This window comes from Cherax quadricarinatus, unplaced genomic scaffold (assembly GCF_038502225.1).
Source record: "Cherax quadricarinatus isolate ZL_2023a unplaced genomic scaffold, ASM3850222v1 Contig30, whole genome shotgun sequence".
Lineage (NCBI taxonomy): Eukaryota > Metazoa > Arthropoda > Malacostraca > Decapoda > Parastacidae > Cherax > Cherax quadricarinatus.
In genome coordinates, this window is record NW_027195056.1 from 65,470 (window position 1) to 89,687 (window position 24,218).

The 24,218-nt window shown below is 44.4% G+C and overlaps 1 protein-coding gene across 1 annotated transcript in view; it reads left to right on the top strand.

Moving 5' to 3' along the window:
- The window catches only part of LOC128701037 (protein Wnt-5b-like), a 72,764-nt gene extending 48,761 nt beyond the window's left edge, over positions 1-24,003 (top strand). The window contains exons 5-7 of the mRNA XM_070079865.1: positions 4,695-4,797; positions 15,984-16,151; positions 21,209-24,003. Coding sequence (XP_069935966.1) covers positions 4,695-4,797; positions 15,984-16,151; positions 21,209-21,396 — 459 coding nt within the window. The 3' untranslated portion in view covers positions 21,397-24,003. The remainder of the gene's footprint in view (positions 1-4,694; positions 4,798-15,983; positions 16,152-21,208) is intronic.
- Positions 24,004-24,218: the final 215 nt, after the last annotated feature.

The following is a 24,218-nucleotide window of genomic DNA, read 5'->3' on the forward strand; positions in this document are numbered from 1 at the left end:
AGCTGTCTTAGGTATCCCTCAGCTGTGTTAGATATCCTCCAGCTGTTCTAGGTATCCCCCAGCAGTCTTAATTATCCCCCAGCTGTCTTATGTATCCCTCAGCTGTCTAAGTTATCCCCTCAACTGTCTTAAATATCCCCCAGCTGTCTTAGGTATCCCCCAGCTGTCTTTGGGATCCCCAGCTGTCTTAGGTTCACCCAGCTGTTTTAGGTATCCCCCAGCTGTCTTAGATATCCCCAGCTGTGTTAGGTATCCCCCAGTTGTCTTAGGTATTCCCAGCTGTCTTAGGTATCCCCAGCTGTCTTAGGTATCCCTTCAGCTGTGTTAGGTATCCCCAGCTGTATTAGGTATCATGCAGCTGTGTTAGGCATTCCCAGCTGTGTTTGGTATCCCTCAGCTGTGTTAGGTTTCCCCCAGATGTGGTAGGTATCCCCCAGCTGTGTTAGGTATCCCCAGATGTGGTAGGTATCCCCAGCTGTGTTAGGTATCCCCAGCTGTGTTAAGTATTCCCCAGCTGTGTTAGGTATCCTCCTACTCTGGTAGGTATCCCACAGTTGTCCTAGGTATCCCTCTGCTGTGATTGGTATCCTCCTGTTGTGTTAGGTATCTCCCAGCTGTTTTAGGTATCCCACAGCTGTGATAGGCATCTCTCAGCTGGTTTAGATATCCCTCTGCTTGTTATGTATACCCCAGCTGTGTTAGGTATCCCTCAGCTTTGTTATGTATCCCTCAGCTGTGTTAGGTATCCCCAGCTGTTATAGGTATCCCCTGCTGTGTTAAGTATCCCTCAGCTGATCTAGGTATCATCAGTTGTTCTAGGCTTCCCCTGCTGTGTTAGGTATCCCTCAGTTGATCTAGGTATCCCCAGTTGTTCTAGATATCCCCTGCTGTGTTAAATATCCCTCAGCTGATCTAGGTATCCCCAGTTGTTCTAGGTATCCCCAGCTGTGTTTTGTATCCCCCAGCAGATCTTGGTATCCCCAGATGTGTTATGTATCCCTCAGCTGATCTAAGTATTCTTAGCTCTGTTAGGTATCCCTCAGCTGATCTGGGTATCCCCATCTGTGTTAGGTATCCCTCAGCTGATCTAGGTATCCCCCGCTGTGTTAGGTATCCCTCAGTTGATCTAGGTATATTCTGCTGTGTTAGGTATCCCTCAGCTGGTCTAGGTATCCCCAGTTGTTCTAGGTATCCCTCAGCTGATGTAGGTATTCCCAGCTGTGTTAGGTATCCCTCAGGTGATCTAGGTATTCCCAGGTGTGTTAGGTATCCCTCAGCTGATCTAGGTATCCCTATCTGTGTTAGGTATCCCTCAGCTGATCTAGGTATCCCTCAGGTGATCTAGGTATCCCAAGCTGTGTTAGGTATCCCTCAGTTGATCTAGGTATCCCTAGTTGTTCTAGGTATCCCTCAGCTGATCTAGGTATCCTCAGCTATATTAGGTATCCCTCAGCTGTTTTAGGTATCCCCAGCTGTGTTAGGTATCCCTCAGCTGATCTAGGTATCCCCAGCTGTGTTAGGTATCCCTCAGCTGTTCTAGGTATCCCCTGCTGTTTTAGGTATCCCTCAGCTATTTTGATGAATCTTCATAATAACGAGATTGGCAGGAGGGTGAGTATCCCTCAGCTGTGTTAGGCATCCCCGAGCTGTCCTAGGTATCCGCCAACAGGTGTGTTAGGTATCCCTCAGGTATGTTGGGTATCCACCAGCTGTGTTTGGTACTCCCAGCTGTGTTAGGTATCCCTATCTGTGTTAGGTATCCCCCAATTGTTTTAGGTATCCATCAGCTGTGTTAAGTATCCCCAGCTGTGTTAAGTATCCCTCAAATGTGTTAAGTATTCCTCAAATGTGTGATGTGTCCTTCTACTGAGTTGTTTGGAATCTTTCTGCTGTGTTAGGTATCCCTCTGCTGTGTTAGGAATTCTACAATTATGCTAGGTATCCCTCTTCTATGTTAAGTATATCTCAACTGTGTCTGGTAACCATCTACTGACATCAATTATTGGTATACCTGTAAGTTTGCTAGGTATTCCTCTACAGTGTAAGTATCCCTCTACTGCGTTAGGTATCTCCCTTTCACCAGAAGGGTGGGTATTTAGTATCCCTTTTCTCTTAGGGTGTCATTTGATAAATTTGTCTTAAGTATCCCTTTTTGGATTAGATATCCCTCTTCTGTTTCTGGTATCCATTTTTTTGTTAGATGTAACCTTTCTGTTTTGAATATCCCTATTAAGGTATACTGTTCATGTTATATATAACTTAACAGAGTATACACACTGAGAGGTATATATCTCAGGGTATACTCACTGAGAGGTATATATCTCAGAGTATACACACTGAGAGGTATATATCTCAGAGTATACACACTGAGAGGTATATATCTCAGGGTATACTCACTGAGAGGTATATATCTCAGAGTATACACACTGAGAGGTATATATCTCAGGGTATACTCACTGAGAGGTATATATCTCAGAGTATACACACAGAGAGGTATATATCTCAGAGTATACACACTGAGAGGTATATATCTCAGAGTATACACACAGAGAGGTATATATCTCAGAGTATACACACTGAGAGGTATATATCTCAGAGTATACACACTGAAAGGTATATATCTCAGGGTATACACACTGAGAGGTATATATCTCAGAGTATACACACTGAGAGGTATATATCTCAGAGTATACACACTGAGAGGTATATATCTCAGAGTATACACACTGAGAGGTATATATCTCAGAGTATACACACTGAGAGGTATATATCTCAGAGTATACACACTGAGAGGTATATATCTCAGAGTATACACACTGAGAGGTATATATCTCAGGGTATACACACTGAGAGGTATATATCTCAGAGTATACACACTGAGAGGTATATATCTCAGGGTATACTCACTGAGAGGTATATATCTCAGAGTATACACACAGAGAGGTATATATCTCAGAGTATACACACTGAGAGGTATATATCTCAGAGTATACACACTGAGAGGTATATATCTCAGAGTATACACACTGAGAGGTATATATCTCAGAGTATACACACTGAGAGGTATATATCTCAGGGTATACTCACTGAGAGGTATATATCTCAGAGTATACACACTGAGAGGTATATATCTCAGAGTATACACACTGAGAGGTATATATCTCAGAGTATACACACTGAGAGGTATATATCTCAGAGTATACACACTGAGAGGTATATATCTCAGAGTATACACACTGAGAGGTATATATCTCAGAGTATACACACTGAGAGGTATATATCTCAGAGTATACACACTGAGAGGTATATATCTCAGAGTATACACACTGAGAGGTATATATCTCAGAGTATACACACTGAGAGGTATATATCTCAGAGTATACACACTGAGAGGTATATATCTCAGAGTATACACACTGAGAGGTATATATCTCAGAGTATACACACTGAGAGGTATATCTCAGAGTATACACACTGAGAGGTATATATCTCAGGGTATACACACTGAGAGGTATATATCTCAGAGTATACACACTGAGAGGTATATATCTCAGAGTATACACACTGAGAGGTATATATCTCAGAGTATACACACTGAGAGGTATATATCTCAGAGTATACACACTGAGAGGTATATATCTCAGAGTATACACACTGAGAGGTATATATCTCAGAGTATACACACTGAGAGGTATATATCTCAGGGTATACACACTGAGAGGTATATATCTCAGAGTATACACACTGAGAGGTATATATCTCAGGGTATACACACTGAGAGGTATATATCTCAGAGTATACACACTGAGAGGAATATATCTCAGAGTATACACACTGAGAGGTATATATCTCAGAGTATACACACTGAGAGGTATATATCTCAGAGTATACACACTGAGAGGTATATATCTCAGAGTATACACACTGAGAGGTATATATCTCAGAGTATACACACTGAGAGGTATATATCTCAGAGTATACACACTGAGAGGTATATATCTCAGAGTATACACACTGAGAGGTGTGTAATACACATGTATTATACATAATTCAGTATATACATAGCAGTGTCGAGTATACACCAAAATATACACAGTATACAGCAATATATATACACAGTATACAACAATATATATATATATATATATATATATATATATATATATATATATATATATATATATATATATATATATATATATATATATATATATAAATATATATATATATATATATATATATATATATATATATATATATATATATATATATATATATATATATATATATATATATATATATATATATACAGTATACAACAATATATATAGACAGTATACAGCAATATATACACAATATACACCAGGATATACACAATATACAGCAGGATATACATAGTATACAACAGGATACTGGACATACCAGGACGTGCTGTGTATACAACTTAAGGAGTATTATCTCTGTATTTCGTCAGACTGATTCATAATGTATTGCATTTTTCTCAAAAATTTATACAATGTACAACGTAATTGAGCCTAATAGAACTGACTGTATATAGTGGAACTCTATAAGAGAACTGACTGTGTATAGAGTAACTGAGTGCATATAGTGGAACTTGCTAAGAGAAACAAGTGTAATAATCTAATTTTTATTAATAATATTGGAGTGGTATCACATACAGTATTCCCCAACAGGCTGTGATTCGTAAGACTCGGGTCAACTGTAAGTGCCACGGTGTGTCTGGCTCTTGTTCCCTCATTACCTGCTGGCAGCAGCTGGCACCCTTCAGAGAGATAGGTGAGTGCCATCACCCCTCTACACCCCATTACCACCTTCAGTGCCATACCCCGACAGGCGGCATAACACATGGCATTCTTATCCCGAATATATTTCCCTTGGCTGCACTGTTGTTCACAAGTATTAAATAACCCTCTACATTATTATGTTATTTTTCAAGTGTTATTTACCGATTTAATATTCCAAATAATACATAAATAACCCAGACATAAGAGAAAGAGAAACTTATAACAATGTTTTGATACAACTTGGATCATTTACAAGTCACACTGACACACGAGAGTGACGGACACAGTATATATAGCTGAGAGGGAGAGTGTATATAGGTCAGGGACGGGACCAAGAGAGGAAGAACAAGAAGTAGAGGTAATGCTGGTAGTGGTAGTAGTAGTAGTGGTAGTAGTAGTAGTAGTGGTAGTAGTAGTAGTAGCAGTAGTAGTAGTGGTAGTAGTGGTGGTGGTGGTAGTAGTAGTAGTAGTAGTAGTAGTAGTAGCAGTAGTAGTAGTGGTAGTAGTGGTGGTGGTAGTAGTAGTAGTAGTAGTAGCAGTAGTGGTAGTAGTAGTGGTTGTAGTTGTAGAAACTAGGGGGAGTAGAGTGGTACAAGAGGGGAGTGTTGGGTGCAGGGAGGCAACAGTAGTGGAAGTAGTATTATTGGTCGTAGTAGTAGTAGCAGCAGTGGTGGCAGCAGTAGGCAAGGCAGGCAGCAGCAGCAGGCAGGCAGCAGCAGCAGCAGTGGCAAGGCAGCGCATGCAGCAGTGGCAGTGGCAGGCATGCAGCAGTAGCAGCAGCAGAAAGGGCAGCAGCAGCAGCAGTGGCGGCAGCAGGCAAGCAGCGGCGCAGTGGCAGCAGCAGGCCAGCAGTGGCAGGCAGCAGGCAGCAGGTGGCAGGCAGCAGCAGCAGTGCAGGCAGCAGCAGGCAGGCGGCAGGCAGCAGCAGCCAGCAGGCAGCAGGCAGCGGCAGCAGCAGCAGCAGGCAAGGCAGCAGCAGCAGTGGCAGCAGCAGCCAGCAGCAGCAGTGGAGTGCAGGCAGCAGCAGCAGGCAGCAGTGTTACAGCACCAGTAGGCAAGGCAGTGGCAGTGGCAGAAACAGGCAGCAGCAGGCAGAGCAGCGGCAGCAGCAGCAGCAGTGCGGTGGCAGCAGCAGCAGCACACCAGCAGGCAGGCAGCAGGGCAGTAGGTGGTAGAAGCAGTAGTAGTGTGGTGGTAGCAGTGGCGGTGGTAGCAGTAGTATTGGTGGTAGAAGCCACTCCTGGAGTTTACCTCGGAGAGAGTTCCGGGGGTCAATGGGTACCCCCTGGCCCCGGGCCCGGCCCGGTCTGTGACCAGGCCTCCCCTTAGGTCCAGTGTCCCAGGATGCGACCCTGACACCAGTCGACTAACAATTCCCTGAGGTACCCATTTTACTGATGGGGAACATAGATAACAGGTGGAAAGAAACACGTCCCAATCACTTTCTAACTCTGGGCTGGGAATCGAACCCAGGTCCCTCACCGTGTGAAGCGGAGAGCGTTAACCAATTACCAGGCCACTGCCAGTTAGTTGGTAGGTAGGTAGTAGTAGTTGTGGTGGTAAGTAGCAGTGGTCAGGCAGCGGAGGCAGAAAAAGGCAGGTAGCTTAGGCAGGTAGTGGTAGGTAGGCAGGTGGCAGCAGGCAGGCAGCAGCAGGCGGCAGAGCAGTAGTAGTAGTAGTAGTAGTAGTAGTAGTAGTGGTGGTGGTAGTGGTAGTAGTAGTAGTAGTAGTAGTAGAGGTGACTGTAAAGGTTAGAAGTAGTGTAGATGGTGACTGTGAAGGTTAGAAGTAGTGTAGATGGTGACTGTGAAGGCTAGAAGTAGTGTAGATGGTGACTGTGAAGGTTAGAAGTAGTGTAGATGGTGACTGTGAAGGTCAGAAGTAGTGTAGATGGTGACTGTGAAGGTTAGAAGTAGTGTAGATGATGACTGTGAAGGTTAGAAGTAGTGTAGATGGTGACTGTGAAGGTTAGAAGTAGTGTAGATGGTGACTGTGAAGGTTAGAAGTAGTGGAGATGGTGACTGTGAATGTTAGAAGTAGTGTAGATGGTGACTGTGAAGGTTAGAAGTAGTGTAGATGGTGACTGTGAAGGTTAGAAGTAGTGTAGATTGTGACTGTGAAGGTTAGAAGTAGTGTAGATGGTGACTGTGAAGGTTAGAAGTAGTGTAGATGGTGACTGTGAAGGCTAGAAGTAGTGTAGATGGTGACTGTGAAGGTTAGAAGTAGTGTAGATGGTGACTGTGAAGGCTAGAAGTAGTGTAGATGGTGACTGTGAAGGTTAGAAGTAGTGTAGATGGAGACTGTGAAGGTTAGAAGTAGTGTAGATGGTGACTGTGAAGGTTAGAAGTAGTGTAGATGGTGACTGTGAAGGTTAGAAGTAGTGTAGATGGTGACTGTGAAGGTTAGAAGTAGTGTAGATGGTGACTGTGAAGGCTAGAAGTAGTGTAGATGGTGACTGTGAAGGTTAGAAGTAGTGTAGATGGTGACTGTGAAGGCTAGAAGTAGTGTAGATGGTGACTGTGAAGGTTAGAAGTAGTGTAGATGGAGACTGTGAAGGTTAGAAGTAGTGTAGATGGTGACTGTGAAAGCTAAAAGTAGTGTAGATGGTGACTGTGAAGGCTAGAAGTAGTGCAGATGGTGACTGCTAAGGCTAGAAGTAGTGTAGATGGTGACTGTGAAGGTTAGAAGTAGTGTAGATGGTGATTGTGAAGGTTAGAAGTAGTGTAGATGGTGACTGTGAAGGCTAAAAGTAGTGTAGATGGTGACTGTGAAGGCTAGAAGTAGAGTAGATGGTGACTGTGAATGCTAGAAGTAGTGTAGATGGTGACTGTGAAGGTTAGAAGTAGTGTAGATGGTGACTGTGAAGGTTAGAAGTAGTGTAGATGATGACTGTGAAGGTTAGAAGTAGTGTAGATGGTGACTGTGAAGGTTAGAAGTAGTGGAGATGGTGACTGTGAAGGTTAGAAGTAGTGTAGATGGTGACTGTGAAGGTTAGAAGTAGTGTAGATGGTGACTGCTAAGGCTAGAAGTAGTGTAGATGGTGACTGTGAAGGCTAGAAGTAGTGCAGATGGTGACTGCTAAAGCTAGAATTAGTGTAGATGGTGACTGTGAAGGTTAGAAGTAGTGTAGATGGAGACTGTGAAGGTTAGAAGTAGTGTAGATGGTGACTGTGAAAGCTAAAAGTAGTGTAGATGGTGACTGTGAAGGCTAGAAGTAGTGCAGATGGTGACTGCTAAGGCTAGAAGTAGTGTAGATGGTGACTGTGAAGGTTAGAAGTAGTGTAGATGGTGATTGTGAAGGTTAGAAGTAGTGTAGATGGTGACTGTGAAGGCTAAAAGTAGTGTAGATGGTGACTGTGAAGGCTAGAAGTAGAGTAGATGGTGACTGTGAATGCTAGAAGTAGTGTAGATGGTGACTGTGAAGGTTAGAAGTAGTGTAGATGGTGACTGTGAAGGTTAGAAGTAGTGTAGATGATGACTGTGAAGGTTAGAAGTAGTGTAGATGGTGACTGTGAAGGTTAGAAGTAGTGGAGATGGTGACTGTGAAGGTTAGAAGTAGTGTAGATGGTGACTGTGAAGGTTAGAAGTAGTGTAGATGGTGACTGCTAAGGCTAGAAGTAGTGTAGATGGTGACTGTGAAGGCTAGAAGTAGTGCAGATGGTGACTGCTAAAGCTAGAATTAGTGTAGATGGTGACTGTGAAGGTTAGAAGTAGTGTAGATGGAGACTGTGAAGGTTAGAAGTAGTGTAGATGGTGACTGTGAAACCTAAAAGTAGTGCAGATGGTGATTGTGAAGGTTAAAAGTAGTGTAGAAGGTGACTGTGAATGCTAGAAGTAGTGCAGATGGTGATTGTGAAGGTTAAAAGTAGTGTAGAAGGTGACTGTGAATGCTAGAAGAGGTGTAGATGGTGGTTACTCTGAATGCTAGAAGTAGTGTAGATGGTGACTCTGAAGGCTAGAAGTAGTGTAGATAGTGTGTGAAGGCTAGAAGTAGTGTAGATGGTGACTGTGAAGGTTAGAAGTAGTGTAGATGGTGACTGTGAAGGCTAGAAGTAGTGTAGATGGTGACTGTGAAGCCTATAAGTAGTGTAGATGGCGACTGTGAAGGCTAGAAGTAATGTAGATGGTGACTGTGAAGGTTAGAAGTAGTGTAAATGGTGATTGTGAAGGTTAGAAGTAGTGTAGATGGTGACTGTGAAGGTTAGAAGTAGTGTAGATGGTGACTGTGAAGGTTAGAAGTAGTGTAGATGGTACACAAATAACCCGCACATAAAAGACGGGTTATTTGTGTATCGTTCCAGTCACGGTATTGTGCCTTTTTGTTATTTAGTGTAGATGGTGACTGTGAAGGTTAGAAGTAGTGTAGATGGTGACTGTGAAGGCTAGAAGTAGTGTAAATGGTGATTGTGAAGGTTAGAAGTAGTGTAGATGGTGACTGTGAAGGTTAGAAGTAGTGTAGATGGTGACTGTGAAGGCTAGAAGTAGTGTAGATGGTGACTGTGAAGGCTAGAAGTAGTGTAGATGGTGACTGTGAAGGTTAGAAGTAGTGTAGATGGTGACTGTGAAGGCTATAAGTAGTGTAGATGGTGACTGTGAAGGTTAGAAGTAGTGTAGATGGTGACTGTGAAGGCTATAAGTAGTGTAGATGGTGACTGTGAAGGTTAGAAGTAGTGTATTGGTAACTGTGAAGGCTAGAAGTAGTGTAGATGGTGACTGTGAAGGCTAGAAGTAGTGTAGATGGTTACTGTGAAGGTTGGAAGTAGTGTAGATATTGACTGTGAAGGCTAGAAGTAGTGTAGATGGTGACTGTGAAGCCTATAAGTAGTGTAGATGGTGACTGTTAAGGCTAGAAGTAGTGTAGATGGTGATTGTGAAGGTTAGAAGTAGTGTAGATGGTGATTGTGAAGGTTAGAAGTAGTGTAGATGGTGACTGTGAAGGCTAGAAGTAATGTAGATGGTGACTCTGAAGGCTACAAGTAGTGTAGATGGTTACTGTGAATGCTAGAAGTAGTGTAGATGGTGACTGTGAAGGCTAGAAATAGTGTAGATGGTGACTGTGAAGGTTAGAAGTAGTGTCAATGGTGACTGTGAGGGCTAGAAGTAGTGTAGATGGTGACTGTGAATGCTAGAAGTAGTGTAGATGGTGACTGTGAAGGCTAGAAGTAGTGTAGATGGTGACTCTTAATGCTAGAAGTAGTGTAAATGGTGACTGTGAAGGTTAGAAGTAGTGTAGATGGTGACTGTGAAGGTTAGAAGTAGTGTAGATGGTGACTGTGAAGGCTAGAAATAGTGTAGATGGTGACTGTGAAGGTTAGAAGTAGTGTAAATGGTGACTGTGAAGGCTAGAAGTAGTGTAGATGGTGACTGTGAAGGTTAGAAGTAGTGTAGATGGTGACTGTGAAGGTTAGAAATAGTGTAGATGGTGACTGTGAAGGTTAGAAGTAGTGTAAATGGTGACTGTGAAGGCTAGAAGTAGTGTAGATGGTGACTGTGAATGCTAGAAGTAGTGTAGATGGTGACTGTGAAGGCTAGAAGTAGTGTACATGGTGACTCTTAATGCTAGAAGTAGTGTAAATGGTGACTGTGAAGGCTAGAAATAGTGTAGATGGTAACTGTGAAGGTTAGAAGTAGTGTAGATGGTGACTGTGAATGCTAGAATTAGTGTAGATGTTGACTGTGAATGCTAGAAGTAGTGTAGATGGTGACTGTGAAGGCTAGAAGTAGTGTAGATGGTGACTGTGAAGGTTAGAAGTAGTGTAGATGGTGACTGTGAAGGCTAGATGTAATGTAGATGGTGTCTGTGAAGGCTAGAAGTAGTGTAGATGGTGACTGTGAAGGTAGATGGTGACTGTGAAGGTTAGATGTAGTACAGATGGTGACTGTGAAGGCTAGAAAAAGTGTAGATGGTGACTGTGAAGACTAGTAGTACTGTAGATGGTGGCTGTGAAGACTAGCAGTAGTGTAGATGGTGACTGTGATGTCAGCAGTAGGTTAGACAGTTCTAGCAGAGGACCAGTCAATAAGATGACTGTGATCTCTAACATGACAGAAGAGAACATTATTGGTGTCGTCAAGTCTAACACTACTTGTGTGTTCTTTAAGTCTGTCAGAAAGAGAGCTGCCAGTTTCTCCAAAGTATTGAAGAGAACAAGAGAAGCAGGGAATATAGTAGACACCAGAGGCATCTATAGCGGGAGGAGAAGTACCAACTAGATTACTGTGAAGGTTGTTAGTTTGGTGAATAGTAAGTTTAATGTTTAAGGAACATAGAAAGTTGTTGAGATTAGAAAGACTGGAAATATAGGGAAGGCAGAGAACAGGAGATTTCACAGCATCTTACAGGTCGGGAGAGGACGATCACGTACCATGAAGTCTTGAGAGTGAGAAGGTGACAGATAAAGTACCAAGAAAGAGAGTGGGAGTTTTGTCCACTCATGAAGGAAGAGAATAATAGACAGAACCTCTGGAGGATATGATGGGACGTAGAGTGATATCAGGTTTATCAGTTTTATCTATCCATCTCTGCTTTATTTCTATGGTCTTCCTAAAACTCATAAACCTGATATTTCTCCTTGTATAAATCTTAGTGGTGACTTTGTCACTGTAGATGTCTACCTTTCTCATTACATTGTTAAATGTTCCAAACTTCACAACTCTCCTGACTTGACCTCATATTTTCTCCTCTCTCTACCTCTTCTTCTTTCCTATTTCCTTTGTCTTCCTTTCTTCTGTCTACATGCGTTCAGTCCTCCAGTATTACCCCTGTGTTTATGGTGCTGCCCTCTGAGAGTCCCTTAACTCTCCTGCAGTGATTATTTATTTCTCCTTAACTCACCATACTTTAACTACAACAACTACTTCATTTACCACTCAGTATTGCTAATATTTTTTTTTTTTTTTTTTGGTCCTGTTCGCCGTGATGTTAAGAGCACGGACGCCTTGCCGCTCGGTCTCTTCTCACTCCGCTATCCCGTTGAGAAGTCCTTCAATACTAGTCAGATCTTATGACTCTTTCTAACGAGAACTAAGGCGCCCTTAGGCCACCCCACTGGTTATGTATTCTCCACTGCACTATGGAACCTTCAAAGGCCTTAACTACGTACAACTCAATTTTCGAAGCTAGTAGATGAAATTCTTTATTTAGAATTTTGCACGTTTTGGGGGGCATAACTCCTCTCCAGGTAATTACCACTGCTGCAAGGACAACTTCTTGAGGGTCAATGGGCTGTATGTTGATGTAGTAGATGGTGACACAGCGTTGTCCTGCGATTCGTTGTAGAGATGAAGTTGCTGGGTCGCCCAACATCTAATCTAGCCAGTATCATACTACTCGGCCTTCCATCAATACTGGTCCGCCATAGTTGACATGCTGGAGTCACTTGCTATCTTTACGTCGAGCACGTAAGCCTTCTTATTTTCCAAATCACAAATTAACAAATCAGGCTTACGCGTGCCAAGGGCTATTGGAATTTGCGGCTCCTTGGCGACTGTATGCTTTTTCGCTATACAGAGGCGATAGCCTCCACGATGTTATCATGTCGTTGGACCAGCTGTCCATGAAGCCGTGGACAAACCTGGAGAAGGTGTCCTAGGGACTCATACTGCTCACAACCCTCACAGGTTGTGTTAATCTGTCTTCACCCTCTCGCACGCCTTGTCTTAGTTGGCATCAAATTGTGTTTAATCTTCAAGGCATCAATATACGTGGCTCCCTTAATCAAACTTGTTCCATTAGTCATCCATCGATAAACTTGCGGAACCAAATGATGTTCTTTCAGTCCAGCCCCATCCAATAAACTCACCAAGACATTCGTCCATTCCTTGAGCTCCTTCCTTCTAGTTGTCACCACCACATTTTTCACTCTACTTTTCCCTACAAACCTTAATGCCTTCAGGGTGCTTGGGTGCAACGCGAGATTCCTTATAATGCGATCCTCAGAGTTGTGAAATGCATCCAACCTGTTTCTTTGCAATATAGGAACCCTTGTTGACAAATACATCCCAAACCTCCCACAGCTGCTGGAGCAGAGAACACACCAACTGATGTGTCTTTTGGTGACTTCGGCCATTTTCTCACCATCTGCCTGATTACTTTGACCGACGTCCTCGAGGTATTCTGAGAGATGCCACCTAGCACCATAATATGTATGATGCCAGGAATCAGATGCTTATTCAATATATATAACCGTTGTTGTGGTTTCAGGGGTACCTCGTCAAGCACTGTAAGCTTCTCTGGCAACTTTTGTATATCCGGCTTTCCCCTACCAGCTGAAGAAAAGTACGTTCCCAAATACTTGTACACTGCTGTTGGCTGCAAGGAACGGACTTGAGCTCCATAAATCTCTGTTTTGTGCGTCGTATCTACACACCACTTCTTCATTCTTGAAACTATTTCGATCTTCAACGTGGCACACTTCTGTGGATCTATTTCCAAACCCGACGCTTCTAAATACTTCAAAAACAGCTGCAGTTGTGCATGAAGGCTCTGCTCCGACTCAGCAACCAAGACCACATCATCAGCAAAAGCCAAGGCAGACACTTTAGACTTGGCATCACGTATTGGTCATACAACTTGCTCAAATAATGCCAACAGTGCTTCATTCTTTACTATATTAAAGAGGATACATGATAGAGGGTCCCCTTGCTTCACACCTCTACGCACGTCCCCTCTTTTCCCATAACGTCAGTAGACGCGTCCTTATACGTTGACATAATATAACTGATTACCAAGGGCGGCACATTATAAATCTGAAGTGCCCTCCTCACCGAGGAATGGTTAACCGAGTCATAGGCTTTCTTTACATCTAAAAATATTGCATAAAGCGGCTTAATTCTCTCTTTACTCTCACTAATTATTGCATCCAACAACATCACATTCTGAGCCAGGCCATCTGTGGGTAGGAACGCTCTCTGTGTCATATGGAGAGGAACCCAATGGACACATCTTGCTGCCAATATTTTATGAAATACTCCAACGATGATACTAGATATAGTGATGGGTCCATACTGACCTGGTTCTTCCGGACGATCAATCCTAGGCAGCAAGACAGTTCTGGCCTTCATGAATACCTTCGGTAGATATCCAATATACAACCAGATGTTAAACAAATCAACCCAGAATTGTTCCGGAAACATCCTTAGATCTTTAAGCTTCCGTCCATCAGGACCTGGCGCAGAACTGTCATTGGACGCAGTTACCGCTCTCTTAAACTCATCAACTTCAATAGGCAACTGCAATTGCCATAATTGTTCTTCAACAAGTGTCCTTCCTGGTTTTGCATCTTCTTCAGATGGTCTAGCAAACAAATTCAACCCAAAATCCTGCAATTGCTCCTTAACCACAACTTGCTGCTCAGGGGCACCCAAGTGCCGCCATCTTCCTTCAAGAACCATCTTCGCACATTTGGTTCTATCCTTATTGTACAGCTTCTGCAGATCTCTATACAGTTGTCTTCTTTGAGCTCTTCTACCACCCCTGTTGTTGTTATGATGGGGGAATTTCCTCTTCAAGCAGCATCACCTTCATTGTTGGACACATATGTAATCATAGCCTCCGCCATTTCGTCCAATGCACTCTGAACAGAGGTAACACACTCATCATTAGAAACATTAAGACCAAACTCCCCATATCCCTTCCACATCTTCTCCACACAAAGTGTGACGAAACGTATCATGTTCTGTAGTTTCTGACATGTGTTCACGTATGCACTAGTGTTAATTGTATCTAGTAGGTGCTGTTAGTGCATGTACTGTTGGAACACTTAGATTGTGGGAGATTTCAATTCCCAACAACCCTTCCCCACCCCCAATTTCATTGCTTGGCGCCTCCTGGCGGTCAACATCTCGAATCCCATACATACCACCACCTTCAACAATTACTTCCGACATAAATCTATCAACAAGACTTCTACATGTGGCCACTCTCCTGTGGCCTTTAATTGCCTCCACCGATCTCCCGGTGTGGACTCTCTGAGAGGCCAGCACCCCTGGCCTCTCAGAATCTTCACCTCGGCCATAGCCAACACCTACTCTTCCTCTTTAGACCATCTGGTCTTCACATGGGCAACCGCCCCCTTTGGGATGCTTGCTACGCATGTCGATGGACAACCCACTCTTGCTCCGACACACTACACCACACACAAGACATCGAAATGGAGCTCCATTATCAACCGCCATCATTATTGAGGACAACTCAACAGAATCTTTTGCCACGTACAGAACTAGAATGGGACACACCCACTCCTATTACAACCCGTAAAAGCTAAATTCAGTATAAAAGGCTCTGCACGTGGCATTTTGTGCAGCTTTACCCGCAGGCGGACCGATTGCCGAAACTCTCCGCCCTAACCTGCGTTACCGACTCCCACCTGGATTATATCCAGAGGTACTGCACGAGGATGCTAATCAGTCTGAGAGAAGAGTAAGTGGTGCACCAAATGCTATCTTCCGAGAACAAGTGACTTCAGCCTTCATTCCCCCTTCCTATCTCTTGTCCCACCACAACTACTCCCCCTGCTTTCTACTATCACTACCACTACTACTATCACTACCACCATTACCACCACTTCTTCTTCTTCCTCTCTTGGTCCCTCCCTGTCCCCTTCACCTACATTATGTCCCCCTCAACTATATTCACTGTCCCCCGTCACCTTCGAGTGTTAGTGTGACTTGTAATGGTCTAAGTTAGACCAAAACAACGTGGGTTATGTGTGTATTGTTCCAGTCATGGTATTATACCAGTCATGGTATTGTTCCAGACATCGTATTGTTCCAGTCATGGTATTATACCAGTCATGGTATTGTTCCAGACATCGTATTGTTCCAGTCATGGTATTATACCAGTCATGGTATTGTTCCAGACATCGTATTGTTCCAGTCATGGTATTATACCAGTCATGGTATTGTTCCAGACATCGTATTGTTCCAGTCATGGTATTATACCAGTCATGGTATTCTTCCAGACATCGTATTGTTCCAGTCATGGTATTATACCAGTCATTGTATGTTCCAGTCATGGTATTATACCAGTCATTGTATGTTCCAGTCATGGTATTATACCAGTCATGGTATTATACCATGTTTGTCTTGCTAACAAGTCATGTGTACCAAGTTATCATAACTAACAACGTTGTATACAAGTTAACCACAGGAATTTAACCTAACAATGCTAACTTACAGGAGACTTGTTAAAGGACAAGTACGACGGGGCTACGGAGGTTAAAATTAACCGCAGAGGTAAACTACAGGTTAAACACGCCCAATTTAACGTCCCCACCGGGGAGGACCTAGTGTACCTGCACGAGTCTCCCGACTACTGCAAGAGGAACAACACTGTGGGTTCCCTGGGTGAGTGTACCCTGGGTGAGTGTACCCTGTGTGAGTGTACCCTGGGTGAGTGTACCCTGTGTGAGTGTACCCTGGGTGAGTGTACCCTGTGTGAGTGTACCCTGGGTGAGTGTACCCTGGGTGAGTGTACCCTGTGTGAGTGTACCCTGGGTGAGTGTACCCTGGGTGAGTGTACCCTGGGTGAGTGTACCCTGGGTGAGTGTACCCTGGGTGAGTGTACCCTGGGTGAGTGTACAGTGGGTGAGAGTACAGTGGGTGAGTGTACCCTGGGTGAGTGTACCCTGGGTGAGTGTACAGTGGGTGAGTGTACCCTGGGTGAGTGTACCCTGGGTGAGTGTACCCTGGGTGAGTGTACAGTGGGTGAGTGTACCCTGGGTGAGTGTACCCTGGGTGAGTGTACCCTGTGTGAGTGTACCCTGTGTGAGTGTACCCTGGGTGAGTGTACCCGGGGTGAGTGTACCTCGGTGAGTGTACCCTGGGTGAGTGTACCCTGGGTGAGTGTACCCTGGGTGAGTGTACCCTGGGTGAGTGTACCTTTGGTGAGTGTACCCTGTGCGAGTGTACCCTGGGTGAGTGTACCTTTGGTGAGTGTACCCTGTGCGAGTGTACCCTGGGTGAGTGTAAGCTGGGTGAGTGTACCCTGGGTGAGTGTACCCTGGGTGAGTGTACCTTTGGTGAGTGTACCCTGTGCGAGTGTACCCTGGGTGAGTGTACCCTGGGTGAGTGTACCCTGTGTGAGTGTACCCTGGGTGAGTGTACCCTGGGTGAGTGTACCTTTGGTGAGTGTACCCTGTGCGAGTGTACCCTGTGTGAGTGTACCCTGTGTGAGTGTACCCTGGGTGAGTGTACCCTGTGTGAGTGTACCCTGGGTGAGTGTACCCTGGGTGAGTGTACCCTGGGTGAGTGTACCCTGTGTGAGTGTACCCTGTGTGAGTGTACCCTGTGTGAGTGTACCCTGGGTGAGTGTACCCTGGGTGAGTGTACCCTGGGTGAGTGTACCCTGGGTGAGTGTACCATGTGCGAGTGTACCCTGGGTGAGTGTACCCTTGGTGAGAGTACCCTGGGTGAGTGTACCCTGGGTGAGTGTACCCTGGGTGAGTGTACCCTGGGTGAGTGTACCCTGTGTGAGTGTACCCTGTGTGAGTGTACCCTGGGTGAGTGTACCCTGTGTGAGTGTACCCTGTGTGAGTGTACCCTGGGTGAGTGTACCCTGGGTGAGTGTACCCTGTGTGAGTGTACCCTGTGTGAGTGTACCCTGTGTGAGTGTACCCTGGGTGAGTGTACCCTGTGTGAGTGTACCCTGTGTGAGTGTACCCTTGGTGAGTGTACCCTGTGTGAGTGTACCCTGGGTGAGTGTACCCTGGGTGAGTGTACCCTGTGTGAGTGTACCCTGTGTGAGTGTACCCTGGGTGAGTGTACCCTGTGTGAGTGTACCCTGTGTGAGTGTACCCTGGGTGAGTGTACCCTGGGTGAGTGTACCCTGGGTGAGTGTACCCTGGGTGAGTGTACCCTGTGTGAGTGTACCCTGTGTGAGTGTACCCTGTGTGAGTGTACCCTGTGTGAGTGTACCCTGGGTGAGTGTACCCTGTGTGAGTGTACCCTGTCTGAGTGTACCCTTGGTGAGTGTACCCTGTGTGAGTGTACCCTGGGTGAGTGTACCCTGGGTGAGTGTACCCTGGGTGAGTGTACCCTGTGCGAGTGTACCCTGGGTGAGTGTACCCTTGGTGAGTGTACCCTGGGTGAGTGTACAGTGTACCCTGTGCGAGTGTACCCTGGGTAAGTGTACCCTTGGTGAGTGTACCCTGTGTGAGTGTACCCTGGGTGAGTGTACCCTGGGTGAGTGTATCCTGGGTGAGTGTACCCTGTGTGAGTGTACCCTGGGTGAGTGTACCCTGGGTGAGTGTACCCTGGGTGAGTGTACCCTGTGTGAGTGTACCCTGTGTGAGTGTACCCTGTGTGAGTGTACCTTGGGTGAGTGTACCCTGAGTGAGTGTACCCTGGGTGAGTGTACCCTGTGTGAGTGTACCCTTGGTGAGTGTACCCTGTGTGAGTGTACCCTGGGTGAGTGTACCCTGTGTGAGTGTACCCTGTGCGAGTTTACCCTGGGTGAGTGTACCCTGGGTGAGTGTACCCTGGGTGAGTGTACCCTGGGTGAGTGTACCCTGGGTGAGTGTACCCTGTGTGAGTGTACCCTGGGTGAGTGTACCCTGGGTGAGTGTACCCTGGGTGAGTGTACCCTGTGTGAGTGTACCCTGTGTGAGTGTACCCTGTGTGAGTGTACCCTGGGTGAGTGTACCCTGAGTGAGTGTACCCTGGGTGAGTGTACCCTGTGTGAGTGTACCCTGGGTGAGTGTACTCTGGGTGAGTGTACCCTGTGTGAGTGTACCCTGTGTGAGTGTACCCTGGGTGAGTGTACCCTGGGTGAGTGTACCCTGGGTAGTGTACCCTGGGTGAGTGTACTCTGGGTGAGTGTACCCTGGGTGAGTGTACTCTGGGTGAGTGTACTCTGGGTGAGTGTACTCTGGGTGAGTGTACCCTGTGTGAGTGTACCCTGGGTGAGTGTACCCTGGATGAGTGTACCCTGGGTGAGTGTACCCTGTGTGAGTGTACCCTGGGTGAGTGTACCCTGGATGAGTGTACCCTGGGTGAGTGTACCCTGTGTGAGTGTACCCTGGGTGAGTGTACCCTGGGTGAGTGTACCCTGGGTGAGTGTACCCTGTGTGAGTGTACCCTGTGTGAGTGTACCCTGTGTGAGTGTACCCTGGGTGAGTGTACCCTGTGTGAGTGTACCCTGGGTGAGTGTACCCTGGGTGAGTGTACCCTGGGTGAGTGTACCCTGGGTGAGTGTACCCTGGATGAGTGTACCCTGGGTGAGTGTACCCTGTGTGAGTGTACCCTGGGTGAGTGTACCCTGGGTGAGTGTACCCTGTGTGAGTGTACCCTGTGTGAGTGTACCCTGTGTGAGTGTACCCTGTGTGAGTGTACTCTGGGTGAGTGTACTCTGGGTGAGTGTACTCTGGGTGAGTGTACCCTGTGTGAGTGTACCCTGTGTGAGTGTACTCTGGGTGAGTGTACTCTGGGTGAGTGTACCCTGTGTGAGTGTACCCTGGGGACCATAAGTCATGTTTTAACCCCCATAAGTCATGTTTTAACCCCCATAAGTCATGTTTTAACCCCCATAAGTCATGTTTTAACCCCCATAAGTCATGTTTTAACCCCCATAAGTCATGTTTTAACCCCCATAAGTCATGTTTTAACTCCCATAAGTCATGTTTTAACCCCCATAAGTCATGTTTTAACCCCCATAAGTCATGTTTTAACCCCCATAAGTCATGTTTTTCCCATAAGTCATGTTTTAACCCCATAAGTCATGTTTTAACTCCCATAAGTCATGTTTTAACTCCCATAAGTCATGTTTTAACTCCCATAAGTCATGTTTTAACTCCCATAAGTCATGTTTTAACCCCCATAAGTCATGTTTTAACTCCCATAAGTCATGTTTTAACTCCCATAAGTCATGTTTTAACCCCCATAAGTCATGTTTTAACTCCCATAAGTCATGTTTTAACTCCCATAAGTCATGTTTTAACTCCCATAAGTCATGTTTTAACCCCCATAAGTCATGTTTTAACTCCCATAAGTCATGTTTTAACTCCCATAAGTCATGTTTTAACTCCCATAAGTCATGTTTTAACTCCCATAAGTCATGTTTTAACTCCCATAAGTCATGTTTTAACCCCCATAAGTCATGTTTTAACTCCCATAAGTCATGTTTTAACTCCCATAAGTCATGTTTTAACTCCCATAAGTCATGTTTTAACTCCCATAAGTCATGTTTTAACTCCCATAAGTCATGTTTTAACTCCCATAAGTCATGTTTTAACTCCCATAAGTCATGTTTTAACTCCCATAAGTCATGTTTTAACTCCCATAAGTCATGTTTTAACCCCCATAAGTCATGTTTTAACTCCCATAAGTCATGTTTTAACTCCCATAAGTCATGTTTTAACTCCCATAAGTCATGTTTTAACTCCCATAAGTCATGTTTTAACTCCCATAAGTCATGTTTTAACCCCCATAAGTCATGTTTTAACTCCCATAAGTCATGTTTTAACCCCCATAAGTCATGTTTTAACTCCCATAAGTCATGTTTTAACCCCATAAGTCATGTTTTAACTCCCATAAGTCATGTTTTAACCCCCATAAGTCATGTTTTAACCCCCATAAGTCATGTTTTAACTCCCATAAGTCATGTTTTAACTCCCATAAGTTATGTTTTAACTCCCATAAGTCATGTTTTAACTCCCATAAGTCATGTTTTAACTCCCATAAGTTATGTTTTAACTCCCATAAGTCATGTTTTAACTCCCATAAGTCATGTTTTAACTCCCATAAGTCATGTTTTAACTCCCATAAGTTATGTTTTAACTCCCATAAGTCATGTTTTAACTCCCATAAGTTATGTTTTAACTCCCATAAGTCATGTTTTAACTCCCATAAGTCATGTTTTAACTCCCATAAGTCATGTTTTAACTCCCATAAGTTATGTTTTAACTCCCATAAGTCATGTTTTAACCCCCATAAGTCAGGTTTTATCCGCCATAAGCCACATATTAACCCCCATAAGTCACATTTTAACCCCCATAAGTCACATTTTAACCCCCATAAGTCAGGTTTTAACCCCCATAAGTCAGGTTTTAACCCCCATAAGTCAGGTTTTTACCCCATAAGTCACATTTTAACCCCCATAAGTCAGGTTTTAACCCCCACAAGTCAGATTTCATCCCCCATAAGTCAGGTTTTAACTCCCATAAGTCATGTTTTAACCCCCATAAGTCATGTTTTAACCCCCATAAGTCATGTTTTAACCCCCATAAGTCATGTTTTAACTCCCATAAGTCATGTTTTAACCCCTATAAGTCATGTTTTAACTCCCATAAGTCATGTTTTAACTCCCATAAGTCATGTTTTAACCCCAATAAGTCAGGTTTTAACCCCCATAAGTCAGGTTTTTACCACCATACGTCAAGTTTAACCTGTGTGACTGTCTGCCACAGGTACACAGGAGAGGATCTGTAACAAGAGCTCTGAGGGTATGGATGGATGTGGACTGTTGTGCTGTGGACGAGGGTATAACTCTCAGAAAGTGACAGTCAGAGAAAGGTGCCATTGTAAGTTCCACTGGTGTTGTTTTGTTGAGTGTAAGACGTGTGTCAGGGTGGTCGACCTGCACACCTGTAAGTGAACTGTCAGCACCTGTGTAAGCTAGTGGGACGCCTGACTGTCTTCACATCTGTAAGTGAACTGTCAGTGCCTGTGTAAGCTAGTGGGACGCCTGACTGTCTTCACATCTGTAAGTGAACTGTCAGTGCCTGTGTAAGCTAGTGGGACGCCTGACTGTCTTCACATCTGTAAGTGAACTGTCAGTGCCTGTGTAAGCTAGTGGGACGCCTGACTATCTTCACATCTGTAAGTGAACTGTCAGTGTCTGTGTAAGCTAGTGGGAGGCCTGACTGTCTTCACATCTGTAAGTGAACTGTCAGTGCCTGTGTAAGCTAGTGGGAGGCCTGACTGTCTTCACATCTGTAAGTGAACTGTCAGCACCTGTGTAAGCTAGTGGGAGGCCTGACTGTCTTCACATCTGTAAGTGAACTGTCAGTGCCTGTGTAAGCTAGTGGGAGGCTTGACTGTCTTCACATCTGTAAGTGAGCTGTCAGCACCTGTGTGTACGCTAGTGGGAGACCTGACTGTCTTCACATCTGTAAGTGAACTGTCAGCACTGTCATGGACTTATATGTGCCCTAGAGTGAAGGCTGACTGCGTCTTCACACTTGTAAGATAAATACTGCTGTCAGCACTGTCAAAATCTGTGTGTTTGCTGGTAGTGGGAGGGCTGTCAGCTTGTGACTTCTCACCATCAAGTAAACGGCTGTTGTCAGCACTGTCAGGGACATACATGTACGCTAGCGTAGAGGACTCTCAGCACTTGTGCACGACAGTGTGTGGAGGACTGTCAGCACGTGAGTGTGGGACTGTCAGCACATACATGTACAACAGTGTGAAGGACTGTCAGCAAGACCATGAACACTTTAGTCTTGGTCCCTGACACTATAAACATTGCAATCTTGGTCCCTGACACTATAAACATTGCAATCTTGGTCCCTGACACTATAAACATTGCAATCTTGGTCCCTGACACTATAAACATTGCAATCTTGGTCCCTGACACTATAAACATTGTAATCTTGGTCCCTGACACTATAAACATTGTAATCTTGGTCCCTGACACTATAAACATTGCAATCTTGGTCCCTGACACTATAAACATTGCAATCTTGGTCCCTGACACTATAAACACTGCAATCTTGGTCCCTGACACTATAAACATTGCAATCTTGGTCCTTGACACTATAAACATTGCAATCTTGGTCCCTGACACTATAAACATTGCAATCTTGGTCCCTGACACTATAAACATTGCAATCTTGGTCCCTGACACTATAAACATTGCAATCTTGGTCCCTGACACTATAAACACTGCAATCTTGGTCCCTGACACTATAAACATTGCAATCTTGGTCCCTGACACTATAAACATTGCAATCTTGGTCCCTGACACTATAAACATTGCAATCTTGGTCCCTGACACTATAAACACTGCAATCTTGGTCCCTGACACTATAAACATTGTAATCTTGGTCCCTGACACTATAAACATTGTAATCTTGGTCCCTGACACTATAAACATTGTAATCTTGGTCCCTGACACTATAAACATTGCAATCTTGGTCCCTGACACTATAAACATTGTAATCTTGGTCCCTGACACTATAAACATTGCAATCTTGGTCCCTGACACTATAAACATTGTAATCTTGGTCCCTGACACTATAAACATTGCAATCTTGGTCCCTGACACTATAAACACTGCAATCTTGGTCCCTGACACTATAAACATTGTAATCTTGGTCCCTGACACTATAAACACTGCAATCTTGGTCCCTGACACTATAAACACTGTAATCTTGGTCCCTGACACTATAAACATTGTAATCTTGGTCCCTGACACTATAAACACTGCAATCTTGGTCCCTGACACTATAAACACTGCAATCTTGGTCCCTGACACTGTATTAACGACACTGTCGTTAACCAGAGGTGTTATGGCTAGTGTGACGTCAGTCGTTGAACATAACGACTCAACGAGGTGGTTACAGAAGACGACTCTGAGGGGTCGTAACAAGTGCCAGACTTGTACTTAACTTTTCAAGCTATCGTTAAGTCACATATATATGTGTGTGTATATATGTAGTTTGATGCGAGGAGGAGATGATTCCTTGCTACTGTATCAGTTATGTGGAGGTTGTATCCTCCCTGTATCCTTCCTGTGTTCTCTATGTTTCCTTCCGGTGTTCTCCATGTATCCTTCCGGTGTTCTCCATGTAGCCTTCCGGTGTTCTCTATGTATCCTTCCTGTGTTCTCTATGTATCCTTCCTGTGTTCTCTATGTATCCTTCCGGTGTTCTCCATGTATCCTTCCTGTGTTCTCTATGTATCCTTCCTGTGTTCCCTATGTATCCTTCCTGTGTTCTCTATGTATCCTTCCTGCTTTCTTCATGTATCCTTCCTGTGTTCTCTATGTATCCTTCCTGTGTTCCCTATGTATCCTTCCTGTGTTCTCTATGTATCCTTCCTGCTTTCTTCATGTATCCTTCCTGTGTTCTCTATGTATCCTTCCTGTGTTATCCATGTATCCTTCCTGTGTTCTCCATGTATCCTTCCTGTGTTCTCTATGTATCCTTCCTGTGTTATCCATGTATCCTTCCTGTGTTATCCATGTATCCTTCCTGTGTTCTCCATGTATCCTTCCTGTGTTCTCCATGTATCCTTCCTGTGTTCTCCATGTATCCTTCCTGTGTTCTCTATGTATCCTTCCTGCTTTCTCCATGTATCCTTCCTGTGTTCTCCATGTATCCTTCCTGTGTTCTCTATGTATCCTTCCTGCTTTCTCCATGTATCCTTCCTGTGTTCTCCATGTATCCTTCCTGTGTTCTCCATGTATCCTTC